Source organism: Candoia aspera, chromosome 15, assembly GCF_035149785.1.
Source record: "Candoia aspera isolate rCanAsp1 chromosome 15, rCanAsp1.hap2, whole genome shotgun sequence".
Taxonomy (NCBI): domain Eukaryota; kingdom Metazoa; phylum Chordata; class Lepidosauria; order Squamata; family Boidae; genus Candoia; species Candoia aspera.
Genome location: NC_086167.1, coordinates 3867241 through 3889455, shown reverse-complemented (window position 1 = coordinate 3889455; position 22215 = coordinate 3867241). Strand labels below are relative to the sequence as shown.

Sequence of the window (22215 nt, the reverse complement as noted above, 5' to 3'; positions counted from 1 at the left end):
CAAGGAAAAGAAATATGAGCAGCTTAGGGTGCCCTGATAAAAGGCAATAGAGCGTAAGGAGGAACAATCTGACCTTTCCACTGAAGTGGAAGAGGAGCAAAGAAAAGGAAGGGAGCACAGGGAACCACCTCAGGAATGAGAAATCACAAATGAAGCTCTGCTCCACAGACTGTTGGCCCCTCCGTTACAGGACGTCTCCCATCACAATGGGGCAGACAGGAATCCCTCCTGTTTTCTCTAGCAAGGGGATCTGAGGGTTGAAGGGCACCATAGTTGGAGGGTATCAGGTCACTCTACAGGCCGTTGTGCCCACATTTAATGTTGCATCTTGCCACGGTCCTCAGCAAAAGGTGCGCGCTCCCCGTCGCCCCATACCTGCACTATCTGCCAGGGCATATCAAGGATGCTGCGGGCTGCCTTGCGCAGATAGATGCTCAGCCCCTCAGAGGGCCCAGCCCGAATCGGTCCGCCACCCAGAACCACTTCTCTGTCTGCCAGCCTCCGCTTCTTCCGGTGCTCCTGGCGCTGACGAGCCTGAAGCTCCCACTTTTTCTTATGGTAGCAGAGCCAGAGCAGGCGCTCCTCCTGTGGCAGAACAAACACAACGGATGCAGCTGTTGGGAGGGGCTACCGGCTGCTGCAAAGCCATCTGGGGTGCTTTAGCTCAGGGACAAGAATTCTGAATATTTCATCTAGACCAGGGGAAGGCAACCTTTTGTGGCATGGAGACTACACTTTTTCTCTCAGCCCTGCTGAAGGCTCAGAGGAAGCAGCCAACAAATTTGGGGGCTTTAAGGGACAAAATGGGTGCCACATTTTGCAGAGGTTTAGGGCACTTCTGAAATGAGGGAAGCAACCTGATTTGGCAGGGGAAGGTTCAAGGAGTACCATAGGCACCTTAAGGCTCTGCAAAGCTTAAGGCACTCATTTCATCCCTTACCTCCCCAACTTTCCCCAAAGAAGACAGCTGGGTTTGGAAGTGTTAGCCCTGCCCATCTTGATCCTGCATCTCTGATTACTTCATCTCGTCTTTTCACAGCTTCAACAGCAGAAGTAACAGCTAATCTAAAATTAGGGCTTCAGACCAGGCAGGGTAATTTATTTGTAAAACGTTTGTTACAGACCTTATATGTTCATTTGATGACTATAAATACAGCTTTTAAAAACAGAAGCCAGAAACATGTCAAATGCAAGCCCATGTGTGGCACTCCTTGAACGGGAGCAGCTGCTCTTCACAGTGCTTACCAAGCCCATCTGAGCAATGGTCAAAACCTTCCAACAACTTCCTTTTTCTGAAGCTGTCTCAGGAGTGAGGGACCATTGACTTTCCCACTGGGCAGCCCCAACACCAGAGCAACCCCTGCTTCTTATTTGCTGAGATTTTGGCCTGTTCTCTGATGCAGTTGCAGTCCTGAAGAGGCTGACTTACCTTAGTGGTACCAGTGGGTGGTGGAGGTCCCAGAATCTCCCTCCAGGATTGGGTGAGCTCCAGAGCTTGGGATTGCTGCTGGCTCTCCTCTGCTGTGGGGATCCGTTTACGCTTGATTGATATAGGGAGCACTAGCTGTAGAGCCTTGGTGGCCCCAAAATCCTCCATATCAGCCACCTGAGTTTTTGGGATATCCTTCTGGGGTAAGTTAGCAGAGACCTATGGGGAAAATCCAGCAGTTGGTTACATACTGAGTTATGGCAGAGCTCTCAAATAACTGATTCATATTACCCACTGAATTAATAGCTATGGACTAGAATTACGCAGTATTCTCCAATGCCTCTTAACAAAATCCCCGCATTCTTAAAAAGAAAAATATATCAGATCCATCATGTCATTTGTCTTCATCCTCCCCATAATCCCCAGATGTCAGAGGCTATGGCAGGGAAGTGCAAGTTTGTTATCCAAGGTACAACCCACCTCTAAAAATTAAAGAGAACTCACCCAACCCCATGTAGTCCTGAGCCAATCATAGGAGGGCTATATCAGTCTATCATTGGTCCTTTTAAGCCCATGTTATCCTCTCCTATTATTTACTCAACATGCTGCCCTACTAGGTAGTACTTTTACCTATTTCCAAGTGTTGAGCCTGCTCCACCACTCTTCTCAATCCAGCTGGCTGCCTTAGAGCCCCAGGAAGCTATACCAGCCCCACCTGCACACGCCCACAAGCTTGTTCCTTTAAACAGGAAGGAACTGGTGGTTATAGAGACAGACTGTTTACCAATCCTGAACCTGTCCATACCCAAAGGCCAGCTGAAGCCTAGATCATATTAGGGAGATGGACAGTGATCCTGACATACCAACCTCGCCCTTTAAATTTGTGATGACAAAAACCTGGTAAAAGCTTATGAAGTCGCAGGGTTGTTTTTTTTAAGCTTTGAATTGACCCTGTGTAATATGCCACTCTTACCTGTCTTTTGCCTTCACTGACAAAGAGCTCACTGATTTTTTTCTGCTTGTACACATCATTCTTCTCCAGCAGCTTCTTGTGCAGCCAGTCTGGGTGACGGACGCGGGGAACCGGATTCTTCACCTGCCAGGACACCTCATGTTTACCACTTGCTTGTTTTCGTTTCTTTCTCTTGCTGCAGCAAAGATGCTACTATTTTGTTTGCCATGAGCAAACAAACGACAATAGCAGTGACCCTGAATTTAGAGTCATCTTCTGCCAGAAAGCCAGTATTCCCTGCCTTGAATCCATTTGAACGGTAGTATGGACTGGAGTTTTTGGGGTGTGTGGAATTTGGTGCAGGATCTCAAGATCTTTACTCTGCGAGGCACCAATACGGCAAAGGATCCCTCTTCTACGTATTTGCTCTAAAATCTTATGGTTGTTCTTGTAGAATTCTTTTATTTTATGTTTTTATTTTATATGGTTAAAGATTTTGTTGTCTTCGATTTTAGATTATGGATTTGTTATGGAGCAATAAAACAGCCAGATTCAAACAAGAATGGAGAAATACGCTCTACAAAAGACATTCATGTACAGTAGCATGTTCTTCTGAACACAGAATACAAGCCTCGTGCACAATATGCAGCATAAACCGTCCACAGGGAATGACGGTGCATGAAGACTGGAAATCTTTCCCTTTAACACTCCCCCATCTTAAGAGTCCACTCTTTCCACACCCCACCACCACCCCCCGCTCTCCAGTTCCAAGCAGCACTGCGCAGAGCTAAGACATTTATCAGCAACCTGACAGGGACAGGCAACCCATTGCAGGGGAAATGGGAGAAGAGACCCTGCAGACGTTCCCTGAGGTTAAGTCTAAACTAGTTATTCTTTGCTCCTGAAGGGGTGATCATTTCCATTTCTTTGCTGCATCGCAAAACCCTTTTCGTTCACTGGTTAAACTTCTATTCTGCCTTTTGATCAGGAGCTCAAGGCAGCGTACACAATGCTTTTACCTTTGACTTCCCCCCAACAACCTCGTGCGGCAGACCGGGCTGAGAGCGACTGACCTGGCATAAAGTCATTCAGAGCTGGGCCCCCTCCCTAATCCATCAGCTTCACCACTACTTTGCCTTGGTGTCTTATGGGATGCTTCCACCTTATCTGCTGGATGCAACTTGCAACATTGTGAAAACTTTTTCATTCTTTTGGAATGATATTCTTTTATCATTTGTTTTATGCAATTCTAACTGGCTGAACTACGTACAGTACAAGCTTCTGAAGGATGGGATATAACACCTTTCTTCCAAGGAGCTCAAGATGCATAACTCCATTGCAACTTACAGCCCTGGGCACTTCCCAACTTCACGAAGCTCTGTCTTGTGCACTTGGATTCTGCCCAGCGCTAGGGTCAATCCCACATGCAAAGCTTCTGCTACGCTGAAAAAAACTGGCAAACTCTCTGAGCCAAAGGAAGGGAGGGAGGCCAGAAACGTGTTGGAGCCAAGAGCTTACAGCTTATGACTATAACAGCACAACACAAGGATGGCCTCTTGTGCCTTCAGAGAGCACGGAAGAGTCCAGGCTGTCACTAAGGATTCGTTCCCAAGCATAATTACCTGCTGCAGAGCTGCTGGGATGGTGATAATCTTTTGGATTGTGCTGCCCAGTCTTTCAATATAATAGTCCCAGTCTAGGATCTATAGAAAAACAGAAAACTCTGATTAAGGGGACAAAATTGAGTTATCTAAGCTAAGACTCTGGGGCTTAATGTCAGCAACCTCAACCCTTTCCATCCCGCTCCCCACCCCATTCCATTCCCCCTAGTTTGCTCACCATTCGGATATCAAAATCCTGCAGTGAAGGGCTTTTTAGCCACTTCCGGAGATAATGCCTGCGCACAGAGAGCTCAGCCTGGAAGATGGCAAGTGGGATGGCTCTGGATGGAAGGGAGAACATATCAGTTCTCCTCAAAGCCAGTTGGGAGACAAGCATAAAATCACCTGAAAACTTTTTCTGGCTGCACGTCTGGGCTTGTGCCAAGCTCTTGACCCTGCCTCAGAAAGACGACTGACTGTATCCCTTTAGGGTCTGTCCCATGTTCCAGTCCATCCTGAAAATGAGAATAAAAGCCCCCACTCAAAATGTCTTGGCATATACCTCTCTGTAACTGGGGAGCCTTCTGGTTTCTTTGAGATGATAAATCGACAGCTCAGACCTGCATCCTTCACCATCTGGTCCCCAAGAAACTCAGCTAAGCGCTTGGCTGTGCTGATGGAAGTGGATTTTTGCTCTCCGTAGTCCTCCAGCCTCCGAGACATGGATCTGTTCTCCGAGATCAACTCAAACAACTCAGAATCAGGCATATTGGCTGCCTGGAAGGAGAAAGACACGTTTCTTTTCTGCAGCTGTAGCTCTAGGCATTGTCCACTATGGATTCACACGTGTGGGTTCAGTGCCCGCATCAAGCTACACATAGCTCCACCCTTCATGGCTCCTGCTCCTCTCTCTCAGTACTACATTCAAACATCCAACATGTTCAACCATGGAAGCAAGAAGAAGAGGCCCTGCACCAACAGCAGCAGAACAGTAAAGTGGGCTGTGTAACCCAAATTAATGTATTCTCCTTGTTTTGGTCTCTGTGTAGTCCCATTTATGGGTAGAATAGCAACTCTATCTATCTATCTATCATCTATCTAATTTATCCCCGCCCATCTCCTCCTGTCGGAGGACTCTGGGCAGTTTACAACAATCGATTAAAACCATCACAATAATACAAAAAGTAAAATACAGTAAAATATATATATAAATAGAAATAAAAAAATAATAAAAAATCCAGGTGGTGAAGAATCTAAAACAGTCCAAGTGTGGGAGGAGTGGTCTATAAGAACCATCCCCATGTAGCTCTATTCCCCTCTCCACCCCAAGCGAGGCGGCAGAACCAGGTCTTCAGACTCCACCAAAAGGCCGGGAGCGATGGGGCGAATCTCACCTCCGGGGGCAGATGTCATGAGTACTGATGGTGAACAGGAGGGGGCCCCTATCCAGGGGGGAAAACGCATGCGTAGTACTGGGGAGTTAAGCAGCCATTCAGAGAGACACAGATCAGACTCTCCTTGACTTTTGGGGTTTATCTGTCTGGGTTTTTCCCACGCTTCTTCAGTTTGTTAGGATTTTCTGTCTAACGTAGCAGTAATAAACACTAGAGACCTATTCCTTGTCTCAGTGTGGTTCCTGACTGTTAGGACATCAGCATGTTCCACAGGGTGGGAGCTATTGCAGAGAAGGCCCGCTTCCTGGACCCCGCCAGATGGAATTCTTTTACAGACGGGGTCCGTAGCATGCCCTCTCTGCACGATCGGGTGGGACCGGTTGATGTAATGGGGAAGAGGCGGTCCCTCAGGTAACCTGGCCCCATGCCATGTAGGGCTTTAAAGGTGATAACCAACACCTTGAATTGGTATTTACTGGGTGAAGAGGCAGATGGTAACTTTAAAAATCCTAAACAGCTCTGAAAGACTGTTTTTCACTGCAAACTTAATCGAGCATTAAGACCCGCAGGAAATGCCTTTCTGAAAATGCCTCTGCTTTCCCAACTGTTCCAGGAGATGGTGGTCTCTTTCCAGAAGTGAATTTCCCAGAGCCAAAAGCAATCTGCCTTGTTCCAAAGGCCACAAAGCCATGTGGGGACTGACTGCCCACATGCAGTCATCTCATCTCCATTCCAGAGGCACAAAAGTGCTGCAGCGATAAACCTGACCATCTGCTGCAGGAACAAACCCAAGTCCTGACTCCCACCTTACTGTACAGCACGTCAAGCCAGTAATCGGCTACGTTGGCGACCGAAGCGTAGACCTCCTCCAAAGTTGCGCCCTTCAGGAAGGCCTCAAAGACCGACGACTGGAAGATCTTCACCAGCTGCAGCTCTCCCCGTCGCTTCACTTCAAACCCCTTCAGCTCAGCCAGGGAACCGTCTTCATTAAACACAGCGTATCTGAGGCACAGCAAGCACCAGCAGGGCTAAGACAAGCTCCCTTCCTCCCTCCCACAACTAGTTTTTGGGTGGCAATATCCAATTCCAACTTCACTGTAGAATCCAGGCGTGCCAGTGTGCTCGGCCAACACATTTCAGTACCTTCTGGCCTCCACCACCCCACCTGCCCTATCTAAGGACACTCCTTCTCGGAATTTTGTCTTCCCAGTCCCAGTCTCTCACCTTTTTTTCAGCTTCTTGCCCTCCTCCTTGGAGGCCGGAAGAATCATCGCCAGGTAGGGCCCATCAACTTCAAAAAAGATACTGTTCTCCGAGCGGGAAACATACTTGAGGGATGCTGGGTCCACCAGCTCCTGGTACTGATCGTTTGTAAAACCCTCCTGTACAGAAAGTGGAGACACACATAGCCTTTGGCCCCATTTATGTTATTTCTGCTAAAGAAAGGGAAGGCACATAATGACACACAGCGTTTAAATTTTGTTCCACTCATCTGTTGTATATTTTGTGAACCAGACCATCACATTAAGCATCATACAGTTTACTTTTTCAAGCATGCATATTATGTGAATACAAGAATTGCATTTTGTCAACCCTACTTTACAGTTTAGGCCTAAGATGATCTAAGGAACCAGCCTATCAGATGCCTGTTTGGTCTTACACGGTCCCAAGCTATGAATATTTTACATTTGCCTTCCACTGACTTTGTCTAGCTGAAATTGTCTATTCTAATCAGCAGCAAGTTTCTAGACAAGAACCTTTCCCAATTTATCCAATATACAATACTGGAAATGTCCAAAGAATCTCATAACTGCAATTAAGTGCTGTGCCCAGAGTAATGAGACCTTCTTGATGGGCCCTTAACATAAATGCTAGCTACTGAACCACAACAATTGACTATATCCTGTGGAGAGAAGAAAGCCGCATGGAGCTCCTTACCTTCACCATGATGTTCAGCATTGCCCCTGGATAGGAGATGGTCACCTTGGGTTTCTTGGCACTGGTTGACTTGATGACAAAGTTCTCTGGAAAGCTATTTGGAAGTACACACCATATCCCATCTGTGTCAAGCTCCAAGGGTCTCCTGGAAAGGAGAAAACAGGAGACCATGTTCAGATGGTCAGGTCACAGAATGTCACAGGTCACAAGGCCACAGTATGCCATACGAAGGCCAAATACTGCCAATGCCACAGTGGTTAACAGGTGTATTCTAAAACCTCTATATTCTGTTTTGAATAGCTGAAAAGACTTCCCTAACTAGAACAAAGCAAAAACTGAATAAAAGTGAGGATGCCCTTGGGTTCCACTCAGCCGCAGGGAGTAGCATCCATGCAGTTTTCTTGACATGTTACAAGAAGTGGTTTGCCATTGCCTTCTTCCGAGATGCTTCTTTTATTTCCTTCCTGAAAACAAGAATTACACATGCTCCAAGGGCTGGCTGTTAGCTCTTCAGGAAGAGGCAAAACTGCCCACCCTCTATTCCACAGTTTATCATGGAGGATGGAGTATTCTTGGACACAGGGAATATGGGAGGAGCACCACCACCAAGGAGCCTCCCAAAGGAGAGAAGGAAACCAAGTGGAGGGGAAAAATACAGGAAAGAAAAGGACACAAAGAACTGTCAAGAACTCTTTCACTCAGGAGCTTCAGAATAGTTTCCAGGGCCTCACTGATGATGGTCTCACTGGACAGGTGGGTGAAGAGCAGCTGCCACAGGCCTCAGGGACTGAGGAAAAGGACTCTACAAGCTTTACAAAGGGAAAGATTCCTGCCTCTGCTCTGATGAAGAGGAAATGATGGGTGGTGGGAATTGGAGACTCTATTAAGAGGGACAGTCTGCTGGCTGGACAGGCTATGAAGAGAACTGAGCTGCATGGGATGCGAAGGAAAGATTCCCAAGGTCCACTGACAAACAGCTCATTCTACTAACCTACCTAGGAAGAAATGACCTGTCTGGACACAGCTGTGAAGACCCTAAAAAGGGCTATGAAGCCCTGGGCAGAATGAGGGGGCCAGAGGCACAGAAGGGGTTTTCTTTCTCTCTCTCCTGTTAAAGGACACAGCCCAGGAAGAAGAAAGGAGTAATGGAAGAGAACAACTAGCTATGCAGATGGACCCAATGCAAATGGCCTGAATAAGATGAGGGAGTGCTGGGAACAGGGAAGTTTGTTTGGAAGCCATACCATAAACATGATCCAGAGGGTTTTAAAGTGAATTCTGGGAGGGACGGAGAAGAGAGCTCAGAAAACAGTGCAATCCAAGTACTGGCAATGGGACTGGGGAGGTCTGCAGGATGTGATGGTGACCAATAAGCACTGCATAAATACAGAAAGGAATAGGTCAGGTTATGTGACTCATATATGTCTTATTACAAATGCAGGGGAAGAAGAACTTGAAGTCTTAATGCAGAAAAGTGAATAAGATTTAATAGGTGTTACTGAAATGAGGTGGAATGAAACACAAGTGGAATACTAGTCGCAAAAAGAATGCAAGGAAGGGGAAATCACAATATTTTGTGCAGGTGTGCTACAGACCTCCAAGTTAGATTTGGATAATGCTCCTTTCGGGAGGAGAGACTAATTACTTGGACACCTGTTAGAGAATCAACTTGGCCAGAAGTGCAAGGTCCCCACAATTCCTCAGCAGTCTTTCTGTTTTATTTTCCAGAAGATTGGAGAAGAGACAAAGGAGCATGTGTAGAGGGAAGCAAGAGATAAGGTGCCTAGAAGGAAAAATGGTTGTGAGGAATGGTTGGAAGCACCGGGCCTGGAGAACAGAAAATTGCGGTGAAAACGTATCTGAAAGGTATCCTGTAAAAGACGAGGCAGGGTTGTTCCAGGACAAGAAGCAAAAGGTTTAAATGACAAGGAAATATATTTTGGTTGGATATCAGGAGAAGTTTCCTAATGGTAAGAGCAACTCAGCAATGGAACAGGCTGCCTGTTGGTGGATTCTCCTTTGCTAGATGTGTTCAAAGTGAGGCTGGATGGACTGGACTAGATAAGACGAAGTCTAAGGCCCCTCCAGCCCGTGAACTGTATGATTCTATGAGTCCCACTCTAGTCCCTGAGGAAAGGCAAGATGCCAGACTCGTTCCAAATTATCTCTTGCAATCAGAAACAGCAGACAACTGGAATTGGGTGCCTCCTGCTGAATATACCAGATAAACTGAAGGAGAAAAACTTCCTGGGGCAAGATAATACCTCCACTCTTAGAATTTCCTCCGGCTTACCTGCTAACCTTCTCAGCTGCTACAAGCAGCTCATTCAAGGACTCACCCAATCTGCTCAATCAGTTCTCTAGCCTGGGTAATGATATTTGCACCAGTGAAGCAGACAATGCCAGCCATTTCCATGGAATACCACCGGGCCCTGCATAGGGGAGAGAAAATGCTGGGTAAGAATGGGTCCCAGGTTCTATGCCTGGAGCTGCAACACTGGCTCTGTGAATAGGTTTCAACAATCCATGCCCTGAAATTTAATCTGATCCAAGATGCCTGGAGGCTTGATACCCTGGTGGCTCAGAACACAACCTGAGAAGTTGGAAACTCAAAGTGTTAAAGGGCCTTTTCAGTGATGGCACCACTTCTTGAACGCTTCCCTGAAAAAGTTTGACAGCAAACATTCAGGTCTTTCTGCTGCTAGGCAAAAAGCTTCCAATTTCCCCAGGCTTTGTAGAAAATGATTTCACAGGTACTAGATGTTGCTTAGCTACTGGCTTTACGGTTAGAACAGCTGTTTTTTTTCTCTATGTTGCCTTTTTTATTCTGGTTTTTATAACTTTATATAAGGAGATCCTATCAATAGATTTACACACTGTCCAGGGAACTGTGCTTATTGGATAGCCTTAAAGTGCAGGAAATGTTATTACACGTAAGCAAGCAAGGAAGCGCTCTTTTAGCCTCGCCAGCTCCACCTGCATGTTCCCAACATTTCAGCACAGCCAAGAACAGAGTCTCCTGGTGACCGTCAGCATGGCTAGCCATCATACCAAGGATAAATTTATTTATTATTCAAATTTAATTACCGCCCATCTCCCCCAAAAGAAGGACTCTGGGCGGTTTACAATAAAATCAGGCTCCAAATATAAACATTAAAATCTCATAAAAACGACATCAGAATTATTATAAAATACAATAAATAAATATGAAATCCAAGAAGGTATAAAATCCAGGCTGGTGGGAGGGACTCTAGGGTGCGAGCCACCCCCAAGAATGGTTATTCACTTTCCCGCCCCAGGCAAGATGGCAGAACCAGGTCTTCAGGGCCTTCCGGAAGGTCAGGAGTGAAGGGGCCTGCCTCACCTCCAGGGGCAAGATGTTCCAGAGGGCGGGGGCCATTGCAGAGAAGGCCCGTTTCCTGGACCCCGCCAGATGAAATTCTCTTACGGACAGGGTCCGCAACATGCCCTTTCTGGATGATCGGGTGGGGCGGGCCGATGTAATAGGGATGAGACGGTCCCTCAGGTAACCTGGTCCCGTGCCATGTAGGGCTTTAAATGTGATAACCAACACCTTGAATTGGACCCGGAAGCAAACTGGCACCCAGTGCAGCTTGCGCAGCAACGGTGTTATATGTGCCAACCTAGGGGCACCAAAAATGGCCCACGCAGCTGCATTCTGGACCAGCTGAAGCTTCCGGATACTCTTCAAGGGTAGCCCCATGTACAGCGCATTACAGTAATCTATATGGGAGATGACCAGGGCATCAGTGACCGAAGAGCCTCTCACTCCAGGAAGGGGCGTAACTGGCACACAACACGAAGTTGCGCAAAGGCCCTCCTGGCCACGACTGCCACCTGCTCTTCGAGCAGGAGCCGTGAGTCCACGAGGACCCCCAAGTTACGCACCGGGTCTGTCTGGGGCAGAGCAACCCCATCCAGCAATAAAGATGGCAAGTTCCTTGGAGCAGAGGGGCCATTAGCCCACAGCCACTCCGTCCTACCAGGGTTCAGCTGAAGCCTGTTGTTCCCCATCCAGGCCCCCACAGCCCCCAGGCACCTGGAGAGGGCAGTCACAGCATCTCTTACTTCCCCCGGGGTGGAGATATACAACTGAGTATCATCAGCATGTTGATGATCCCTCATCCCGTGATGACGGATGATCTCGTCCAGCGGTTTCATGTAGATGTTAAAAGGGAGAGGAGAGTGTACCGACCCCTGCGGCACCCCACAAAGGAGGGGCCGTGAGCCCGATCTCTCCTCCCCTATTAGCACCGACTGGGACCGGCCCTGGAAGAAGGAGGTGAACCAGCGCAAGACTACGCCACCCACCCCCAACTCCCTGAGCCGACCCAAAAGGATACCATGGTCGATGGTATTGAAGGCTGCTGAGAGGTCAAGGAGGGCAAGGATGGATGCACTGCCTCCATCCCGCTCCCACCAGAGATCATCCATAAGTGTGACCAATGCAGTTTCTGTCCCATATCCTGGCCTGAAACCTGACTGAAAGGGGTCTAAATAATCCGCTTCCTCCAGGATCCTCTGGAGCTGCAGTGCCACCACCTTCTAAACCACCTTCCCCATAAAGGGGAGTGGGAGACTGGACAAAAGTTATCCAGCACGGTAGGGTCCAGGGATGGTTTCTTGAGGAGGGGGCGTACCAATGGCTCCTTAAAGGCCGCCAGAAACACCCCTTCCCGCAAGGATGTATTTGCCATCGACTGGGCCCAACCACACGTCACCTCCCAAGCTGCCTCACCAGCCAGGAGGGACACGGGTCTAATTGACAGGTGGTGGCATTTACAGTCTGGAGGATCTTGTCCACTTCCTCAGGTCCAACAGGATCAAGCTGTTCCCAGATAACTGGGTAAGTACACTCCCCAGGCATCTCCCCAGACTCCATCCCACACTTGGAGTCCAACTTAGAGCGAATCCAAGCAATTTTATCTTGCAGATGCCCCGAAAATTCCTCAGCATGGCCCTGTAGATGATTTTACGGATCCCCTTTCCCCAACAGGGATCGGGTGACCCTAAACAGGGCCGTTGGGTGGCATTGTGTGGATGCAGTAAGAGCAGAGAAATACTGCCGTTTCGCCGCTCTTACCACCACAAGGTAGTGGCTCTAGCTTGTGTCCGGTCAGGTTCGGTCTTTGTCTTTCTCCAGCGGCACTCCAGGTGTCTCTTAATCCTCTTCGGAACCCTCAGCTCCTCCGTGAACCACGGGGAGTGTCGGGTTCGATAGGATAAGAGAGGTTGCACAGGCGCGATCCTGTCCAAGGCCCCGGCCGCCTCCCTATTCCAGGCGGCAGCCAGGGCCTCCGCTGGATCGTGCAGCAGATCCTTGGGTACAACCCCCAGCTCCCTCTGAAACCTCACTGGGTCCATCAGTCGCCAGGGGCGGACCAACCGAATGGGCCCTGCCTCCCTGCGGAGGGGGGTGGCATATGAGAATCCCACGGTCACCAGGGCGTGATCTGACCATGACAATGGGGATAGATGCGGCTCTCCCCTCAGATTATCCAAGGAGAAGTAAAAGGGTGTATCACAGATGGTTTCTCTCTTTAGTTTTGGTTCCCATCATAAAATTAAGCATTCTGCTAATAAAAATAGTATTAGTCTACCTTAAAAGGGGGTTGTAAAAATAGAGATAACCTAAGTGAAAAGCTTGGACATGCAAGAGGGAGCTATAACAACTTTAACATGTCCTCCTGCTTTTATTAAAACTTAGTCTGAAAGCAACTGTAGGATTGGAAGAAAAGCAGCTCCTCTTTAAGGCTTTTCATAATTCATTCAGAGCTGCCTAATTTAGTTTCACACTCACCCTTTGCGCATGACGTATCCATAGAAGGAGTTGAGGATACACTTGTGTGCCAGCTGCAGGGAATCATACAAGATCTCCATGTTCTTGCAGCGCTTCACTTCGGAGGCGTCGCCCATTTCAGTGGCAGCTGCCAGCTTCTTCTTCCATACCTGGCACAAGGAGGTAGGAAAGACTTGTGGTCCTCACGGGGCAGCAAGCCCCACTCAAGAAGCTCCATCTCTGAAGGTTCAGAGACGCATTTCTTGAGGCCTGAAGCAACCGTCTACCCAGGGCTGAACTTATTTATTGTATTCAATTTGTATAGCTGGCCATCTCACACAGCCAGGAACTTCAAATTTCCAGAAAGGCAGTAAGTTCAAAAAGATGTTTTTTTCTGCCTTGATAGCCATTATGGTAATTTTTACTTTGTACCGTTGTATGAGTCAATAGAAAAACAAATGCTTTTAAGCAGTACTATTGTGAATTAGACTAAACTGTATTGAGCTTGACTCGTGGTTACTTCAGGGTCACGTCCATGTAGTTTTCTGGCAACAATACGGAAATAATTTGCTATCAACTTCTGGGACGTTCTGATGATTCCCCTATCAAGCCCATCACTGTGGGATCCTCAGGAGGACCCTCTGTCCAACTATTAACCAGGTCTAACCCTGTTGAACTACTGCTTCTAGACAAGAATCAGCAGCTACTCCCACCCATTAAGGCTTGGCATAGAAATTAAAACCCCCATATTGCCTAGCCTTTGTTCCCCTGCAGCTTGGATGGTGGGAGTCAGTCCACATATCTGAACGGCGCCCAGCTGGAGAAGGAGGCAGGCATATTTGGGCTATGACCTGTTTGGCAAAATAACCCCAATCGCACCTTATGTAACCCTTTGAACTCATAGCGACGATCCCGAAAAGCCCGGACAGTGTCTACATAGAAGGAGTTTTCTCTTTGGCAAATAGTGGTGACACGCTCCTCCACTTTCGTCACATGGATCTTCTTGTAAGCTTTGCGACAATAATCTGCTCAAAAGATAGAGCAGAGCTATTTTATCTCAAACACAGGGCATTTCCAGAAAATCATTCCAGATCTTCCATACACACACATACACCTTTCATCAATGTTGTGTTTGACTTTACGTTTAAGGAGTTTCTGAGCATGGCAGAACTTTGCATGAACCTATGAAAAAAAAAAAGGTATTATGCTCATGGGGAGGTCAAGCCTCTAGCTGCTTAAATAAATCTGGATTGCAATAGCCATTTGTAGTTGCCTATGTGCCCGCACATTTCCAGACTAGAAAAGGCTGCTTGGGCTGGTTTCCACTGAAATTATCTGCTGTCCTACTGATTACAGAGCTGTCTGCAGCTGAGAATGAGCAGCAATTTCCTCTCACACCAGAGCTGGTTATTTGGGCTGTGAAGCACTTTGAATTCAAAGGGAAAATGCTTCGAAGCCATGGAGGGTAGTTGTGCAATCCTGGGAAAAGAGGTGCTATACATGTGCCTACATGCGCTCTGAAGCACTGCACATCTTTACCCATCTTCCTACAAGTTTTGTGCCATACAGAACATGTCCAAGCCAAAGAAAAGTCCTGGTGTGGCAGAACAACCTGGCTCTGAAATCTGAAGTCAGATAGACGACTATGATTGCCACGTCAAAAGCCTGCACCTCCAAACTACGTGGGAAAAAATCCTAGAAAACCTGGGAATCCCATACAGTTCTGGCTGCATCACTTGCATTACAAGACACCCCCCTTCACTCGCTCATCCGGAATGACAGTCTGAATAACAATAAAACTCTTTTTAGATCCTGAAACAAGCCAAGCCACGTTCAGGCAAATTTCAGGCCTAGAACCAAGTACATTTTATTCTCACCAGCCAAGCGCTTCTTTTCGTATTTGGCTTGATCTTCTCGGGACAGCTCATGGAACGCCCGGGGTGGCCCGTCAGGGGAAAGAGCAGGAAACTTCTCCGATTCCAGTTGTTGTTGGATACGGTGGAACTCACTGCGGCTTGCTGGCACTGCCATTGGGGGGAAAGTAGCCAAGAATACTTCTGAATAGTCAGACCTGGAGAACACAGACTAAAAGAGTTACGCCTGAGCCAGCAGTTATGCTTGACTGGGCAGCAGATGTAAGACTCACTGAATTCTCCCCTCCACTGCCAAGTCATTTTCCGCTGACAGCTGGCCCCTGGCTTGTTGAAGTCACAGGCAGCACACGTTGCCTCATCCACTACTGCTGAGGGCTGAGGAGGAAGAAAGCACTGATGACAAAGCATCTTTACCGTTCCTTAGTTCATAAATATTAGACCTCCATGGTTAAAGGAACATGCAGGACAAAAGTCAATATATAACTTAGACATGATGAGAAAAGAATGAAGATAAGTTGCTTTCTAGAGTCTCATTTTAATGCACTGACATGTAGTGGAAACCCAAAGAACAAACAGCTTTGAAATAAAAACTAAGTAAATGCATTCTTACCTGTTACTTTGAATGCAGCTAAGATAACATTACTGTATAGCTTAGTAACTCCTTACTCAAGTGTTCTTTTATTCTATGTATGTGCTGCACTTGGTTGTAAGCACACCAATGAAACACTACCACTACTGCTACTAAGATCACAAGTTGGCTTACATTATGTTCAGTAATATATACTGCCCTCTCAGGCTGTGTTGAAGCTCTTCTCTAACTATAAGGACTACTGTTAGAGGAAGCACCCAGCACCTTGAGGGGTCCCTCTCTCCTGCACTGCATGTTCTAAACAAGGGAAACTGTTGGTGGCCAACTGTGAGCTTCTTCAGCTCTTCCAAAGAACAAGGACATTACACAGGAGGAGCAGGTGTTTTCCATCTGCATCCTTCCTCCAAGACAGCAACTCCTTTGCTGTTGAGAAGGGAAAGAGCCAAGAAGAGGCCACTGTAGTGTGTACTTGCCCTAAGGGCCGTTCAAGGACATTCAGGAACCAGAACGTCCACATCATCAGTTACAAAATGGATTCAGCTGTTATTTTGAACAAAATAATTTTAAAATCCCATTCTGAACGTGAACTCCAAAATTACACCTAGTTGTTACAACCCCATTTTCCTGGGCAGACTGCCCCCCCGCAACACTCCATCCAAGAGCAGAGAATTAAAGTCTGAGTCCCCAACATCCACGGCTACAAAGAAAGCCATGCCTCACCTGCAGCCTATTGGTCAAGATGATGTTTGGATACATGGCTCCCACATCCAGATGGTAGATGAGAGGACATTCAATTCTGTTGGGAACATCCTTCAGGGAATTCAGCTTAACTTTGATTTCTTCACAAACCTGTGGCAAGAGAAAGAGATTTGAGGAAGCCAGATAAAAGGAAGCTTTCCCAAGAACAGCAACGTTTTGCTAAGCTGTACTGAAAATAATATGTAGCACTCAAGAACAGAGCAAGCAAAATGTACACTGGGAGCTACGTTGTTCCTCACGGACCATGTTTGTCTCTGAGAAGGCAGTTGTCAAGGCCAGCAGAAAAGGGAATGGCACACCCTTCCTCGCCTCACACCTATTAACCAACACCGAGATAAGCAGGAACAACAATCAAGAAAGAAACAATATACCAATCCATACAGGTAGTCCTCACTAAACTACCACAATTGAGACCAGAATTTCGGTTGCTAAGCAAAGTGGTCATTAAGTGAATCTGACCAGATTTTACAACCTTTTGTGCAGCGGCTGTTAAGCAAATCACCACAGGCATTAAGTGAACCACATGGTCGTTAAGCAAATCACACTGTTTCCCATTGATTTTGCTTGCCAGAAGCCAGCCAGGAAGATCGAAAATTGTCACGAGCACTGATGGTGAGCAGGAGGGGGCCCCTATCCAGGGGGGAAAACGCATGCATAGTAGTGAGGAGTTAAGCGGCCATTCAAAGAGACACAGAACAGACCAGCCTTAACTTTTGGGGTTTATCTGTATGGGTTTTCTCACGCTTCTTCAGTTTGTTAGGATTTTCTGTCTAATGTATCAGTAGTAAAACACTAGAGATTTATTCCTCATCTCAGTGTGGTTCCTGACTGTTAGGACAAAAATGGTGATCATGTGACCATGGGATGCTGCGACGGTCACAAATGCAAACTGGTTGCCAAACACGCAAATTGTGATCACGTGACCACGGGGATGCTGTGATGGTCTAGGTGTGAGAACCAGTCATAAGTCATTTTTTTCAACACTGCTGTAAGTCCAAACCATCACTAAATGAATGGTTGTTAAGTGAGGACTACCTGTATATAAAAAGCAAGCAGACTTTACTCCTCTGTGCACTAGCAATGTTAGCTAGCTTGGTAATGAAACATCTGTAAAAAGAAAATCAAGCTCAGAGAACCCAACAATTCAACCCTGAATGACTTATTTTTTCTTTTTTGCAATAGTGAAGAGTATCTAAGAAGCAAGCAGACAGACACAAGAATCAGTTAACAACTTCAGTAAGAAGAGACAAGTTCAACCACAACTGCAACCAAAGGACAGGAAATACCAAGCAGGGCAGTGCTGTTGCTTCACCCCCGTATCAAAGATCAAATTCTCCTAGGCACGGAAAGGCAAAGATACCTCTTGGAAATTGGTGACCTGCTCTAAGGGAATCCCCTCTTCTTCCTCAATGGCGTGGCGAAGTGTCTTCTCCACACGCTGCAGAAGGAAGTCAAAGGCAGCAGGATTCTGAAAAATACCCAGGAGAGGAACTTAGCATTCCAATTCTAGTAAAACCAAGGGTGGCCAAAAATGGTGGGTGAAAAACTGTGCAATGAGTGGCAAGCAGAAATGTAATTTGCTGTTTGAGAGAACTCCTAGTCCATCCAAAGGCACAAAGACAGCCCGGTTATGAGGAACTGGGTCTGCACTGAGAAAAGGCTTTCACTGAAAAAAATGTTGAAACTGGCCATTTCCATTTAATACTATATATTTGCAGAATCCATCACTTTCTCACTACCAAGACGGCCAGGCTCTCGGTTACTGCCTTTCCACCGAAGTGTGTACCATTTTAAAGCGGCAGGGGATATCGCTACGAAAGACCCCGGACTCCAGCGCCTCTACGTGGCCCCCGATGTATGTCTCCGAGTCTAGTACGTGCCCATCCTCCGTGAGCTTGTTGAACTCCTGCTCCTGCTTGTTGGGGAAGACTATGTTTGCGTGATGGGCTTGCACCATGAGCAGCGCCTCACACAAGGTTCCCGAGCCTTTCCGGAGTACCTGCAGGAGGAGGAAAATGGACACGCTGGAACCAAGGTGAACCCGCAATCAATAGAGTCCGTCCAGATTGTGCTGACAGTGGTTCCCTAACATCTTTTTTGAGATTTATCTTCTCAGTACAAGTGACTGAGTGCTTATAACTCTGAGCATGCAAAAATATTTGTTTTGATATCAAGCTACAGTCTGTACAACATGCAGTTTTAGAATGAACAGATTCTTTGCTTACTGAAGCATGTGACAACCTCTTGATCCTGAAAAGTCCTACTGCCCGGAGTCATCTAACCTCCGCATTCCACAACTTCCAAAGGACTTTATGTTAAACAGGTGAGAAACATGTCCAGGAGACCCAAGCTCACATTTTGAGCAGAAAGATCTTAAGACACTGCATTGGCAAACAGTTGCAGCCAAGTCATAACTCTCAGCCTCTACAAACCTCACGTTTTTTCTGCTTAAAGATGAGCATGCCCACTGCAGAAGATGCTGGAAGACTAAGGCAGGCATCTTAAAAATTCATGTGGCAGATGTGATCTGTGCTTGACTGTTTGAGCCATCCTCTTCTTTCTCCCTTCAAGGAATTTTCTCCCTTACAGAGTGGAGAGATTGCTTAAACAAGCTATCTCTTCCCAAACTGCTTTCTGCCCCAGCCCAGCGCTCCCCTAAAAGATGCTAGCCACAAGTTAATTAGCACCCTCTGGCTGGCTTGCGCTGCTATCTGAAACTGGGAAGACCCTAATCAATTTCAACCTAAAGGCTTTCTTCTGCCTCCTAAGTGGCTCCCAGCTGGCTGCTGCTAGCATGCTAAGCAAACAGCCAGCTAGCATGCTAAGCAAACAGCCAGCGCTAAGGCACTCCTTTCAATGTGTATTCCCCATTGAGTGCCTGTTTACTCTCTCGTAATCTCTTCCTCTCCAGTGAATGTAAATACAAACATTACTTTCCCCTTGCTAATTATCCCAGAACCAAGGTGAGGATTCCAAAGGACGGGGGAATGGGGAAAAAGGGCTATAAGATTTACCCCTTTCTCCCAGCTTCCTCGTTAGTCGTGTTCTGGAAATCTTCCCCGCTGTTTGGGGTCATATGTCTCTGATGCTGTAAGTATATTCAGGGGCAATTCTTAATAAACCTTTTTCAAGATTTATTACTGTTCTGGTGTCTCCCTTAGTATTCTCGTTTTTGGTATCCATCCTGCAAATTATAAATTAAGCTTCGACACACAGATTAAAGGCCACAAGATGTTACTAGCGAAATAACAGTAATATATTTCGCTGTTCAGGAGCAAAGCAGTCAGAGTATATACCACCAAGGGCTGGGTTCACACAATGCAATGAACTTGGAATAATAAGACACACAACATGCTATGCCCAAAAACCATATTATGGCTTAAAATGATGGCCTGGCTAGGCAAAGATAAATTGAGGCCCATCAAGGCAAAACAGAGGTGCTATCATACTCACCTCATCTGGCTCCATGGGAATGATAGTGCACAAGGCAAAGATGAAAGGGTGCACATACTTCATGTACATGTAGTAGGTAGCAACAGCATCTGACACTGAATAGGTGGCCAAAGTCTGGAAGGATCAAGAGGAGACCAGTTTAATACTGTGGCACTGGAAGCCCTGATCCGCATTTGCTAATGGTGCATGGAGGGGGCTCAGGAAGCCACCAGTTTATCGGCACATTGACTTAGGTAGATCACTTTTTGCTGCTTTCCCTATTAAAGATAAGAATTTTGCCCCATGAAAAAGATTTTGAGGCAAACCTACCTTAATAACCCAGCAGTGACCTAGCCTTTTGCCTTATATGCAAGAACTAAGGTTCAAGTACCATATACCTATCAAATACATGCCAGAGGTGAAACTTCAACTCCCAGACTCCTCCAGTTAGCCTGGGAAATGCTGAGAATTCTGGGAATTTGCTTGCCTGGAGCATGGCTGCTGCAAATTAGACACTGGTGGCTCAAGGCAGCTTTCTACTAGAAGCCTTTTCATTCAACAAAAGGAGACCGTAGGAAGAATACCCTGATATGCAGAAACCTAGTACTGTAAAGCTAGGAATCCCAGATTTTATGGCTAGAACAAATAAGGCATTCCTCCAACAATGTAGGGGCAACAGACAAAGGGGCAGTAATGGAGTGACTGGATTCATTCAAACATCATAGAAACTATGGCTTAAATAAATCATGGTTAACTGACTAATCTACAATTAGCTGGGCAGAACTGTAATTATACAGACTCATAGGGTTGGATCCTTCCAGTCCAACCGTTCTAGTCCAACCCTTGGCTAGGGCAGAAGTTCTCTGATCATCCCAGACAAATGACTGTCCAACTTTTGCTTCAAAACCTCCAGTGATGCCCCCCCACCCCTGGGCAGGCTGCTCCCATGCTTAATAAGTCTCACCTTCAGGAAATTCCTCCTGATTGTGAGTTTGGATCTCCCTCTGCAAAGCTTCCACTTGTTGGTTCTTGTCCTACCCTTGGTTACTGTGGAGAGCAAATCCACACACTCTGCCCTGTGACAGCCCTTCGGGCGTTGGACGTCTGCTGTCATGTCTCCCCTTAGCCTTCTCTTCTTTAGACCAAACACACCCAGTTCTTTCAACTGTCCTTCCTGGGATTTGGCCTCCAAGCCCCTTGCCACCTTGGTTTCTCTGCACTCTTTACAGTTCCTCAGCATCCTTCTTGTATTGTGGTGACCAGAACTAGACATCCCAGGTGTGGTCTGACCCATGGAACTATCCCTTCCCACGATCTTGAAGCTATACATCTATTGATTTAGCCCAAAACTTCATTCACTTATGCTTAATCCCTGGACCACCAAGACTCCCAGATCCTTCTCACAAGTATTTCTGCAGAAGGATCTTGATAGATTTGAACATTGAGTCTTATCCAATAAAAGGTGCTACTTGTATCTGTGCACCTGGTTTCTCCTGCCTAAGTGCAGACCCTTACATTTCTTACCACTGAACAACATTTTACTGGATAGGGCCCAATGCTCAAGTCTATCAAGATCCTTTTAAAACTTGAACTTGGGGTGTTAGCGCTAAGTAGGATTTCAATTTAAATCTGAGTTTTGCAATTATTTATTTATCATATTTATATACCACCCAATTGAGTGGACCTATTCCTCCATCTATGATATAATTATGTAATTAATTATGCAATTCCAAAAGGGCTTCTCCAATCCAGGTATGTTCAAGACTACTTTCATGCTAGGTTCCAAAATTACAGTCAGGGGGGCTGGCTTCCAAGTGAGTAATGGCAAGCTGTCTCTGAATGAGCGGAGACAATGACTGCAGCTCCTGTAAGACCGAAGGACCAGCAAGTAGACTGGTCCCATGGAATCTCTCTGGATAAGGAGAGGATGGGAGATCACCCACTTGTGCTCTGGATGGGGTGGAGCCAACCCAGTAACCCAGCACTGCACGTCTTTTTAAGCTCCAGCCTTTTTAATAATTTCATTATTTTTAAATAGTTTAGTTTAGCTTTGTTTCTTTTTTTGATAGTTTTAGTTGTAATAAGCTTTTAGGACATTGTAGCTTTTAAATTTGATTTTTATATTACACCTTTTCAAATATATTCGTATCTTTCCACGGTGAGACAAGTGTGGAGTAAAAGGTGCCAGCAAAAGTCTCAGAGTGGATCTAACAACGTGGGGGAAAAGGAAGAATCGTTATGGAAATAGTCCAAGTTCTCTTTCTTCTTCAAAGACTGTGAAACAACCAAAAATAGAAGAACTATTTAAACAAAAAGAAACTAAGTAAAACAAAGTCTTCTCCCCCCCACCCCCAGCAGCCCATGAATCATTCGAATGGGATTTTCAAACCAAGCTTGAAAAGCAACAGTTGCTAGACCTTTCACTATCTATTAGGGAGGAGATAAAT

General features: G+C 46.4%; 1 protein-coding gene across 1 annotated transcript in view; it reads right to left on the bottom strand.

Moving 5' to 3' along the window:
- Nucleotides 1–22215, bottom strand: part of POLE (DNA polymerase epsilon, catalytic subunit) — a 57460-nt gene that overhangs the window by 17919 nt on the left and 17326 nt on the right. The window contains exons 14-31 of the mRNA XM_063315808.1: nt 19790–19903; nt 18123–18335; nt 17697–17804; nt 16298–16426; nt 15261–15363; nt 14992–15138; nt 13994–14139; nt 13136–13284; nt 9654–9746; nt 7315–7459; nt 6601–6758; nt 6183–6378; nt 4545–4759; nt 4221–4323; nt 4004–4084; nt 2403–2525; nt 1430–1648; nt 376–585 (exon numbers count right to left, since the gene is read on the bottom strand). Of these exons, the coding sequence (XP_063171878.1) occupies nt 376–585; nt 1430–1648; nt 2403–2525; nt 4004–4084; nt 4221–4323; nt 4545–4759; nt 6183–6378; nt 6601–6758; nt 7315–7459; nt 9654–9746; nt 13136–13284; nt 13994–14139; nt 14992–15138; nt 15261–15363; nt 16298–16426; nt 17697–17804; nt 18123–18335; nt 19790–19903 (2652 nt within the window). The remainder of the gene's footprint in view (nt 1–375; nt 586–1429; nt 1649–2402; nt 2526–4003; nt 4085–4220; nt 4324–4544; nt 4760–6182; nt 6379–6600; nt 6759–7314; nt 7460–9653; nt 9747–13135; nt 13285–13993; nt 14140–14991; nt 15139–15260; nt 15364–16297; nt 16427–17696; nt 17805–18122; nt 18336–19789; nt 19904–22215) is intronic.